This window comes from Eriocheir sinensis, chromosome 21 (genome assembly GCF_024679095.1).
Source record: "Eriocheir sinensis breed Jianghai 21 chromosome 21, ASM2467909v1, whole genome shotgun sequence".
Classification (NCBI taxonomy): domain Eukaryota; kingdom Metazoa; phylum Arthropoda; class Malacostraca; order Decapoda; family Varunidae; genus Eriocheir; species Eriocheir sinensis.
In genome coordinates this window covers 17088447-17101177 of record NC_066529.1, presented here as the reverse complement: position 1 = coordinate 17101177, position 12731 = coordinate 17088447, and the positions used below count along the sequence as shown (strand labels likewise).

General features: G+C 44.7%; 1 protein-coding gene across 1 annotated transcript in view; it reads right to left on the bottom strand.

The window, feature by feature from the left end:
- Positions 1-12731, bottom strand: part of LOC127001452 (ankyrin repeat and SAM domain-containing protein 1A-like) — a 36283-nt gene that overhangs the window by 18716 nt on the left and 4836 nt on the right. The window contains exons 2-4 of the mRNA XM_050865979.1: positions 2991-3071; positions 1317-1473; positions 615-756 (exon numbers count right to left, since the gene is read on the bottom strand). Coding sequence (XP_050721936.1) covers positions 615-756; positions 1317-1473; positions 2991-3071 — 380 coding nt within the window. The remainder of the gene's footprint in view (positions 1-614; positions 757-1316; positions 1474-2990; positions 3072-12731) is intronic.

Below are 12731 nucleotides of genomic sequence, written 5' to 3'. Positions count from 1 at the left end.
TTCATCTCTCTCTCTCTCTCTCTCTCTCTCTCTCTCTCTCTCTCTCTCTCTCTCTCTCTCTCTCTCTCTCTCTCTCTCTCTCTCCTTATTTCCCCTCTTCCTCTACCACGCGGCTAAACTTGGAGAGAGAGAGAGAGAGAGAGAAGAGAAAAGAGAAAAGAGAAGATGGAGGGAAGGAAGGAAGCGGCTAAGCGCTGATGGAATTTCAAGTAGCCTCCAGGAAGACAGGCTGACCGACCCCTTCAGGAGGAGGAGGAGGAGGAAAGAAATAAGGGGCGATAAATGAAATACTGAGTAAGTGAATGTGCACGGAAAATGTCTGTTTGCCTCTCTCTCTCTCTCTCTCTCCCTCTCCCTCTCTCTCTCTCTCTCTCTCTCTCTCTCTGCAGCACACACACACACACACACACACACACACACACACATGGTACATTAAGCCGATATACATTATGCAAGCACCAGAAAAGTTGTTCATAATTACATTAATAAAAAAATATATATAAGAAAACATCTCCATTAGTTCTGCGCATTAATTAAAAGACACAAAACAGACAAGAAGCATTCGTCAAAAGCTTCATCAAACGAAAAAATCACAAAAACAAATATGAGGCCACTTGAGCAGGTTTCATGAGGACCAAGAACCACTACATATGTGTCTTCAACTATCAACGCCGCCCTTCGTGTCGAGAGGCGGCGAGTGATGCATGTGCTGCCGCTGTCCTCTGTCGCGTGTGAGTGAGGAGGAAGCGAGGGTGACTGGAGACGGCATGAGGATGTGAACATGATACTGATTAATATATGGGAGTTCAGGACGGCTTGGGAGGGAGGGAGAATGGGAGAAGGTTTGGCGGGAGTGCGGGGGAGTGAGTGAGGAGTGTGAGTGGGTGTGGCGTGACAGTGATGAGGGGAGAGTAATTCGTGAAGGAAGGGAAGAATGAGGTGAGGAGGTGGTGGGGTGTGAGTGGCAGGGTTTGAGGTGCAACATCAGTGGTGAGGGGTAAGGGTGTGAGGTCGGTATTACAAGACACTTTCGCTTCTCACATCAACTATTTCTAAAAGTCAAAGAGGGGGTCAGTCGGGTTCTAATGAGTGTTTATTTACGTTCATTTTACAAAAGAAGGGTCAAACTCTTACCAGGGTCATAAAACTACTCCTGGAAATGCCCACAACTCATACGAAAGCCTTGTCAAATTTGTGTTCTTGGGCAACGAAATGTTTTAGAATACGACCCTCAGTGAGTGTCGGAGGGTGAGGTGCAACATACATGATAATAAGGATGAAGGAGGGGGGAGGAAAGGAGGGGCGATAACACTTACCTGGTGGTTGACGTTAGAGATGGAAGGCCCCTGGTGGAGGAGGATCTTCACCACCTCCGTGTGCCCCGCCCAGGCCGCCAGGTGGAGGGGCGTCGACCCTTTGCTGTCCTGCACATTGCACGACGCCTCATGGGCCAGTAGCAGCGACACCACGTCTCTGCACAGGCAGAAAACAATCCCAATTTAAGACTAGACACCAAACAGCATGTATCCTGGCTCTATCTCTATCACTTAGGGGAGCAGTAGTTTTGTGTGTGTGTTGGGGGGGGGGGGGGGGGGTTCTCGTTTTTGTTTTTGTTTCGTTTACCCTTGACACCTTCCTCTCACGTAAAAAAAAAAAAAAAAAGTAATAAAGTAGTGTGGGAGAACGCTGTCCCCCTCCATAAACAGCTGAACATGACAAGCATATAATATATGCTTGTATATTACATATATATTGTATATTGTATAGCACAGTATATTATACTGTGCTTGAGGACGCTATCAGGGCTCGAACCCGCCACCTCCTAATCCCAAATCCAGCAGTGCACCTCGCCGCCCACCCTCCCCAGGCACTTACTCTGCTGGGAAGGCGACCGGAAGCTGAGTCACCCAAGGAGTCACCGCCGTCACGAAGCTGTTATTGGCGTCTTATCGTGCCAGACAGAGAAATAGGGTGACGTCACGCCGCGATAGTCGGTCACAAATAATGAGAATACCGTGAGTGACGAGCCGCCGCCACCGTCACCTTCACGTCGCCTGCCTGACACGACGCGGCGTCACAAACACGCTCGTGCATCAAGACTTTGAAGTCGTCAAGGTAAACATTCACTCAGCTGCCGCCTGTTTCATTCTGCCCCCCACCCCCACCCCACCCCGCCGGCCTTATCTAAATACAACAATCTTCCTGAAGGCCGTCGGGAATATCTGCCTGGCTGAATGTCTATCTGAATGGCTACGTGGCTTAGCGGGTAATCACGCCGCTCAGGCAGGCTTGTCACGACAATCCCGGGCGCGGCGCTGCAGGGCTCTCCGCAGGCAGGCATTACGTCTCCTCCACACACCTTGGCAGCGACGGCACAACGACAGCACCCGAGGCCTTCCAACATTACTAAAATTACTGCTATTACTACTACTACTACTACTACAACTACTAATACCACTACTAATACTATTACCCACACCTTTACATATTAGTACTCGTATACCACACTTCCCTTCCACTAACCACATTCGATAGTGTGTCCTCCAACCCCCAACCTCCAGTCCCAGTCTCCCGCCCCAGTGTCCAGTCCCCACTCCTAGCCTCTACCCCTGAGTCCCAGCCTCTAGCCCCTAGTCCCAGCCTCTACCCCCCAGTCCCAGCCTCTACCCCCCAGTCCCAGCCTCTACCCTCCAGTTCCAGCCTCTAGCCCCCTGTCCCAGCTTCTAGCCCCCAGTTCCAGCCTCTAGCCCTCAGTCCCAGCCTCTACCCCCCAGTCCCAGCCTCTACCCTCCAGTTCCAGCCTCTAGCCCCCTGTCCCAGCCTCTAGCCCCCAGTTCCAGCCTCTAGCCCCAAGTTTCAGCCTCTAGCCCTCAGTCCCAGCCTCTACCCCCCAGTCCCAGTCCCAGTCCCAGCCCCTCGCCCCCAGTCCCAGCCCCAATTCCAGTCCCCAGTCCCAGTCCCCTGCCCTAGCCCCCTGTAACAGCACTCACTTGTGGCCGTTGAGCGCCGCGTGGTGGAGTGCCGTGTAGCCGTTGCTGTCCTGCACATTGGCACCAGGACCCCGCCGTAAGCTGAGGACAGACGGAAAAAGGAATAATTAAACACATACAATTCATTGAGTCTGATGGTACAGACAAGTAAAATTCTCTTTCTTCTGCTCTCCTCTCTCAATAAATCCCTGATTGATGGAACACGAACAAATTAAAGAAATGAGATCCAGACAGCCCAGGGCAAAACACGTATCCTCTTTCCTCTGCTCAAAAAATAATCTATAAATACCTGATTAATGGAACGCGGAGAAGTTAGAAGTCATGAGATGCAGAGAGCCAGTAATACACAAGCCATTTCCCTTCCTCTCTTCCGCTCTACAAACGACTACTGACTACACGAAGACCACTGTATAAATGACTAAATATCTAGCTGTCTTTACTTTGCGTTAACCTAAAATGACGCCTTAAAGTTACAGGTATTTTCCGTGCATTTCTTTCCCTAAAGGAGCATCACGAAGCACATGAGAACCTTCCCCCCTCGCTGAGCCCCAGATCGTGCACGCGGCCACGCCCACGCCAGAGCAAGCGACAATTCCTTTTAAGGTGACCCTGAGAACAGCATCCATTGGTGGGGAAGGACGGGGAGGAAGAGTTGTGGATGATGAGGGAGGCCGGGAAGGGATGAGAGGAAGCCAAAGAGGAATGGGGGGAGGAAATGTGAGGCTGTGAAGAGAGGGGGAGATGGAAGAGGGGGGTATAGTGTGGAGATCGGAGGTAAGGGGAGGAAGGTGAGGCTGCGAAGGGAGGTGGAGGAGGAAAAGGGAAAAGAAGAGGAATGAGGGAAGGTGAGGCTGTGGGAGGTAGGAGGAGGGGGAAGGGGATGGGCGGTGAGGCTGCAGGGAAGGGATGCAAGGAAGGACACCCCGTACAGAAAACAATGGGTTCTGTCCTTCCTTCTCTGTCTGTTGGGGGCTTTGAAGACAAAAAGGCAGTGGTTCTCGACCAGGGGTCCATAAAAGAATTCCAAAGGGTCTATATAGATTTTTATTATTTTCAAATTTATTGTACTCGAATTAGGAGACATGTAGTTCGGAATAAAATTCATACTACTGTACACAATCCTTAAAATTGTATGTTTAAATGCTAGAATTACTCCACAATAGCTAACGGTACCAGGGGTGTCAAACTCACGGCCCACGTGACAAATTTGGCCTTGGGATGGTCATGAGTGGCCCGCTTAACCCATTTCGTTGTAAGGGTCCACAGGTGAAAAAGTGACTGGAAAAGGGTGAACGGGACAAAAAAAAAGGTTGTGAACCACTGCACCAAGGCAAGGGACACGAAGAGGACGAGGAGGAGAGAGTAAAAGAGGAGGAAGAAAATGATAGCACTCTCGCCTGTTGGTGATGCAAAGAGTGTGGATGGCGGCAAAGAGGGAGAAAAAAGGAAAGAAAAAGCGGGGTTCATACTTGGGGAATGAATGAATGAATGAGAGAAACGGCGGGTATATAATGGCTACAAGAAGAATGAGACGGAAGGGAATAATTACACGGCGCGGAATGAGGAGGAATGCAGCAGGGATGGGTGGCGAGGAGGAAGAAAATGAGGAGAAAATGAGTTTGAGACTTGGGGAGTGATGAAAGAAAGGGGAAAGAAGATGAAGAAGATGATGGTGATGATGATGATAATGATGGAGAAAAAGATAATGATAATGATGATGATGATGATGATGATGGAGAAAAAGATAATGATGATGATGATGATGATGATTATGGAGAAAATGATAATGATGATGATGATGATGGAGAAAAAGATGATGATGATGATGATAATGAAGAAGAAAAGGACGAGAAAAAAAAGAACGAACAATAAAAGTCGTAGTAAGTAAGACAGAAGGAGGAAGAACAGCAAAATAAAGAACACAGAGGAAGAAAGAAAGAAAAACTAAAAGGAAAAACGAGGCTATTATGCTTTGTGGAATTCTCAGTCCATGTGTGAGTGCTGGGGGGGAGGGGGAAGGAGAGAGAGATTACTGAGTGTGATGGTGTGGCAACAGTGACGGACGGACGGAGAGAGAGGTTTAGCAATGCCTGCGCAAAGCGATTCTGCAGGCCCTCCCCGCCCGCTAGGCACTGCTACCACTACCCTCCCCTACGACCCTTATATGTACCCAACTCTTCCCTCTCTCACCCAGCTGCACGGTATCCTAACTAACTACAGACTAATATATGATTTTAATGTTAATCCTAATGCCTCTGCTGACTCGCACGACCCCTGCCCCCTTCCCTTCCCCTTCTCACTATCCACAAGCTATTTATCCACTTCTGGGAACGTATAAATGCAGTCTGTCATTCACTATAGGGGAAGAGTTGAGTGGCCTGGGCTTAGTGCGTGAACTATATATGCATAGAACGGAATGGTCCACGTATAACAAGCTATTATTATTATTATTATTATTATTATTATTATTATTATTATTATTATTGTGGAAATGAAAGTGGTGGTGGACAGAGAAGCGGAGGTTGCAAGAGAAGGAAAAAAAGGAAGAGGAAGAAGAGGAAAAAAGAATACGAGGAGGAGGAAGTATTTTTCATCGTCACGCATATAACTGGTTAGTTTATTGTCCTGCAGCGCCACACAGCCCCTGAGCCCCATGCACGCAGCTGTGAGGGGCGAGATGCACTGCGCGTCACTGTGGCAGCCATGGCGGCACAGGGGACAAAGATCCACATCCGTCCCCTGCTGATGGTGGCGGCGGTGGTGGTGACGGGGCAGGGAGGGGCGAGGGGCACCCATAGCACTGAGCATTGGGTACAGGAGACCTCAAACCCCGGTCCCGTCCTCTCACCACCACCACTACCACCACCACCTCGGGAACAAAGACAAACACTCATAAATAAACAAAGAAGGAATGATTGGATACATTCCCTTGAAGGATAACACTGAGCAAGTAAGTATATATTATTTATGAGCTTTGGACAATAAGAGCAAAAGACAAGGAACAGAGGACAAGCTGAACAGTGGCCAAATAACAAAGATAAACCTACAAATAGGTATGAAAGGCCGCACTAAGGGCATGGCATCGCAGGCAGGGCACACGTCAACTCACCCTTCTCCTGCCTCGCCTGCCGCCTCCTCAACCTCACTAAAGCAACTCCCGCGTGTCATGCTTTTCATTTAGGCTGCCAGTTAAGACGTTCAGAGCAGCGACGTGTTTGGAAGCTGACTAATAGATCTGGCGTGACTCCCCGCGAGCGAGGCACATCAAGGAGACACCGCGGAGGCAAGAGGCGTGTCCAGGTGTCATATGACTGAGTGTGTGTGTGTGTGTGTGTGTGTGTGTGTGTGTGTGTGTGTGTGTGTGTGTGTGTGTGAGGGGAACGAGGGAAGGGTGACAATGACAAGCCGCAACTGTAGCTACGTGAGAGCGCGGCCACCCCATGACAAATAACAAACAGCCACAAGCTTTCTTCAGTGGCGGCGATAAACAAAATGTTCGCCATCACAGGACACTGGACTTGGATGTAACTGACGTTTTAATTTTCCTGCAGCAACCTCTACTCCCCCTTGAGAATATGGGCTACATGAAAAGTAGAGAGAGTACACATGTCAGATGCTCGAGACGCCGACGGTGGCTCAGATGTCATGGAGGAAAAAGACAGAGCCCATCCCTACGCTCGGCCCCGTCAGGCACCCAGCATGTGACAGTCCGCCACACGTACAAAGAACCTTCCCACAGTCCGCCCGATCATGATCCCCGCGGCGCAGCTCTGTCTTGGCCCCGTAACTCGACTGCTACAGGGAACTCGTGCGAACCTCCCACGACTGTAAGGCTCACTTTCAGTTTCTCCCGCTCTGTAGCCTTACCCCCACCCCCTCCTCCGCCGACCCTGCTTGTAGCCGTCACTTGATACAGCAGCGGCCACGCCCAGCCGGGGATGAATGCCTCACCAGATATTGCTGTAACACACACACACACACACACACACACACACACACACACACACACACACACACAAACACACAAACAAACACACGCACAATATGGGTCACCGCTCGGGAACACCAACGCCAGTGTGCCGCGAACACTTGCGTTCCCCCCCTCAACAGGTGCCTCGGCCACTGTCTCCAGCCTGGGAGCCTCCCTTCACTATACTGAACTATTATTTATTTATTGATTGATTGATTCATATATATATATATATATATATATATATATATATATATATATATATATATATATATATATATATATATATATATATATATATATACAGGTAACTCTCGATTTACGCGAGTTTGTTTTACGCGTTTTTTTTTAATAACGCGGGGTCCCAAATCCAAATGAATGTTTAATTTACAACTTTTTTTTTCCACTTATACGCGATATTTTATGGAGTGGCCACCATATGTCACGCAAATGGACTCACACGGCGCCGCGGCCACACAGCTGAGCTCAGTTCTTCCCGCGCGCCACTTGAACAGCAATACAGTACCCACACTGCCACGCTACTCAACGAAAGGGGTGGGCAGGTAACGGTACCAGTACCGTTACTAACGGTACCAGCTATACGGTACGGTACCGGTACCAGACTGCTCGGTACCGGTACCAATACTAGCCAGGCGCTCATGCTGTCCCTCATTTCTTTCTCAGACGAGTGAGGCTGAGACTGAGGGCCTGACTGGATATCTCGGTGATATGGATATTCTCTCTCTCTCTCTCTCTCTCTCTCTCTCTCTCTCTCTCTCTCTCTCTCTCTCTCTCCACTGAATGTATAACGCGCACCTTTTTCACATGAAAAATGCCTGAAAGTTTAGCCCTGCGCGTTATACGCCGAATGTACAAATTCTTCATGATTTTTTTCTTCTTTGGAGTGTTTTTAAGGGTCTATGTTTCGTCTTATCCAATAACAACTGCAAACCTACCTTTATTATTGTTAATGATCCTTCATAGTCCATAGCTGTCTTATAATATGTTACCATAGAATACTGGGCGATCAAATAACTACTATACAAAAATTAAATCGGTGGAGGATCGCCCATGCCTTGCTGTAATGCTGTTATCCCGTTTTCCCGTCGGGCGCCATTTGTATGATCTTGATCTTGATGTCACAGCTGGCTTACGATTGTATGACTAAGGAGCAGTACAAGCTACATAAAAGAATCATATTGGAAAAAAATATCCATGTGTTCATTATTAATAATTAATATTAATGAGAATAATGGGGTAAATATGATATCAGAAACTGTACATCATGAGTCTTGTACGAGGAGTTATTTCACGCCCGGCCGCCATTTGCATTGTTTACAAACCACACAACCACACCCACACAACAAACAGCTGCATGCCGCGTGTCACCAGAACCGCGTGAATTGTGTTTGCCTAGTTGTCTATCATAACCTACGAGTGACTGTGATAATAATATGCTTATTATGATCACAGAAGCTGTACATAATCAGTATGTACGAGGAGATATTTCTCGCAACACCAGCCCGGCCGACATTTGCAGTTTGAAAACCACACAACCACACCCAAACAACAAACAGCTGCATGCCGCGTGTCACCAGAACCGTGTGAATTGTGTCTTGCCTAGTTGTCTGTCATAACCTACGAGTGATGGTGAGAATAATATGCTTATTATGATATCAGAAGCTGTGCATCATCAGTATGTTTACGGGGATGTATTTCTCACAAGACCAACCCGGCCGCCATTTTCGTTGCTTTACTCAAGGACACTTGTCAATTCAAGCAGTAAAGATTACACCAAAAATATATAAATTTCGGGAAACTGTACATTGTCAATGTTCTTTAACCCGTACATATTTCTGAGCATTTTAAAAACTTTTTTTTTTTCAAAATTGTTGTCTTAAAGTTTGGGGTGCGCGTTATACGCCGCTAAATACGGTATTTATTTTCGACAGAAACCTACCTCTTGTTTGATTTACATTGTTTTAGATTTATGCGACCTTTTCAAGGACGCAATATTCGCGTAAATCGAGTTACCATATATATATATATATATATATATATATATATATATATATATATATATATATATATATATATATATATATATATATATATATATATATATATATATATATATATATATATATATATATATATATATATATATATATATATATATATATATATATATATATATATATATATATATATATATATATATATATATATATATATATATATATATATATATATATATATATATATATATATATATATATATATATATATATATATATATATATATATATATATATATAAGAATGTAAGGAGTCTGCAAGAGGCCAGTTGGCCTATACAAGGCAGCTCTTGTAATCCTAACCCCACCTTACCGCACTATCCATGAATTTATCCAACCTCTTCTTGAATGCATCTATGGTATTGGCATCCACATGACTGCCAAGTCTGTTCCATTCATCCACCACTCTGTTGGTAAACAATTCTTGCCTATGTCTTTGTTGAATCTGAATTTATCTAACTTGAAACCATTGCTACATGTCCAACCTGGTTCTTTTACAACTAAAACCCTATTGACATCCCCTTTATTGAAGCCTTTCATTCATTTATAAACCTCAATCAGGTCTCCTCGCAACCTTCGCTTTTCTAAAGAGTGTAGATTAAAATGCTTCAGTCTATCCTCATAAGGCAAGTTTCTCACCCCTTGAATCATTTTTGTCATCCTTCTCTGTTCAGATTCTAACATCTTGATATCCATTCTATAGTAGGGTGACCAGAACTGAACCGCATAATCGAGATGGTCTAACTATATAGTGCGAAGTGGAGTTTGAGGATGACTTCAGCGCTCCAATTGCATATGCTCCTTGAGATGAAACCCAGTACTCTGTTTGCCCGGTTTTTAACCTGAATGCATTGAGCCCTAGGACGGAGGTCAGCGCTCACTAAGACTCCTAGGTCTCTCTCACACCCAGACCTGCTTGGAGGAGTGTCATTTAAGAAGTAATTGTGTGAGGGGTTGTTACTACCTACACTCAGAATACTACACTTCCCAACATTAAATTCCATCTGCCACTTCCCTGTCTAATCATATACCTAGTCTTTCAAGCTCATCCTGGAGAACGCTAGTGTCCTGGTCTGATTGGATTAATCTACCGATCTTGGTATCATCTGCGAACTTACTGACATCACTGCTAATTTCTGTGTCCAAATCATTAATGTAAATGATAAAAAGCAGTGGACCCAGCACCAACCCATGTGGGACTCCACTCATAACACTGCCCCATTCAGATTTTTTACCATTAATATGCACTCTCTGCTTCCTACCACTAAGCCAAGCCTTAATCTAGTTCAAAACTTTCCCATTTATGCCATGACCCTGTAATTTTAGTAATAGCTGGTGATGGGGGTCTTTGTCGAAGGCTTTACTGAAATCTAGATACAATGTCATAGTTTTCATCTGTCAACTGCCTTCAGCACTTTAGTGTAGAAGGACAACAGGCTAGTAAGGCAAGACCTACCCTTCTTGAACCCATGTTTTGAGTCATGAATTAAACTACGTATGTTTCTCTAGATGGTCCCGAATGCTCCTGGCTATAATTGACTCCAGCATCTTACTTACAACTGATGTTAAGCTAAATGGGCGATAATTTGAGGTGGCTGACTTGTCTCCCTTTTTGAAAATCGGCATCACATTAGCTACTTTCCATTGGTTGGGCACATACCCAGAATTTACCGACATCTTAAAGATATTGGTAAGTGGGCCACTGAGGACCTCCTTGCATTCTTTCAGAACCCGTGGGAATATTTTGCCTGGGCCCAGCGATTTGTTTTTCTTCAACCTACCAATCTCTTCCTGGACTACCTGCCTAGTGATGATCACATCCCTCAATGTGTCGTTGTCTTTGCCCTCATATACCTGAATTCTCTCTGGGATGGTTGATAGATTTTCCTGTGTGAAAACTGAGAGTAAGTAGTCATTCAACATTTGACTCATATCTTCTCCATTCTCGACGAGCTCACCCGTGTTTGTTTTCAACAGCCCAATTCTCTCCCTTGTTTTCGTTCTGTACAATTTAAAGAAGCCCTTGGGATCGCTTTTGGCCTCGTTGGCTACTCTGATTGTGTGTGTGTGTGTGTGTGTGTGTGTGTGTGTGTTTACCTAGTTGTAAATACAGAAACTGAGTAAAGTTTGTATTGCCCTGTCTCTGTATCTGCTTTTGTCCAACTCCACTTCAAATTAATGGAAGCTCTTAGCTGTAATCATCTGTACTGGAGTCAAACACCAGTACCCTCTAAGATGGCCTAGAACTGTTGAGGGTTTAGGCAGGAAAGAATTCAATCAGCCAATAATGCTGCAAACAAACCACTCCCACAAGTAGAATTATTTAACAATGCATCTACTACCATTGTTCTCTGGAGACCTATTAGTGAAGCCACCAGTACATCCTTTTTTTAAAGTAACCCTACACAATCAGCACATAACTATTAGCAATATCTGTTAGGCTATTTGTACAACATCCTGTCCATAACACTTAATGGGCAAAGAAGCTATCCCACTAACTGTTCAGCATTTGTACTTGTACATATCTGTTAGGTAGCATAAGGCAAGGTGCATGTCTGTACTGGTCTTTTCGTAAACATCTTTACAACTACTTTGCATGTTCCTCTCAAACAATCGACTTGAGTAGCTTTCACAGTGGCACAGTTGATGGGCTACCCAGGGTACTGGACACAAGTCTTGCCAAGGACTAATTGAACCTACCACTAAGTCACCACATGACAGAGTCACATTAATATAAAGTGAAGCACGTGACAGCTGGTGGAATTTAGTCTTGTCATGAGCCGTATTAAATTTTGACACTATAATGTTAACCAATGATATAACTGATCCTTTTGGCACCTCTGTAGTTTGTACTCACCAGACTGACTATTACCTCGTATGTCTCCAGCATTCTCTCAGCAAGCAAACTGCTAAGGTGCTTGTGGGAGGCATTTCAACTAATGCTGACACTCATACTGCATTTTTTAACAGTTTTTATGCAATTGTTTTTGTGAATCCCGTGAATATATAAAATATGCTGACTTAGGAGAGTCTGTGCAAAGAGAATTTTCAAAGTGGCTTCTGGGCCATCCCAAGGCTGCAGTCTGGGAATGAACACTTCAAACTTATCTGGTCAGGGAGGATGATACTGAATATTTACATATATACCAAATAAACATACTGGCTGTGTACAACAAGAGATTTGTAACAATGAGAAAATAAATCATTCAACACCTGTCCCTCTGAAACTGACAGCACATTAGCACTATATCAAAACACTTATTTATTTTATTTTCAAAGTTTTAATATACTGAGGCTTTGCTTTAACAATACTTTTAGGTACCCAATCCATACAGCAATTTGGAGGTATCAATGCATATAAATTGTTTTGATGTTAGTTTTCAACCCCAGTGTTAAGACTTAAATATTACATTCCCAGTCCTTAAAATTAATACTCTCATACTTATGTAAAAGCTAATAATGCAACGTTGCATATCATTTCAGCAAAGCTTCCTCTTCCTAGTTCAACCATTTAAACTTTACTTTCAATGCAGCCTGCTAGGCAGCCACTACTTTGCTGCCTACTGTGACTTAATTCTCTAAATAATGCAAACCTAACTCTGCAGTTGAAATTATGAAAACTCCCCTTCTTTATGAGCTGAAACTGAATTAGTATGCTGGTAAACATTTTGTAAGTGGTTTTGACAAGTGTTAA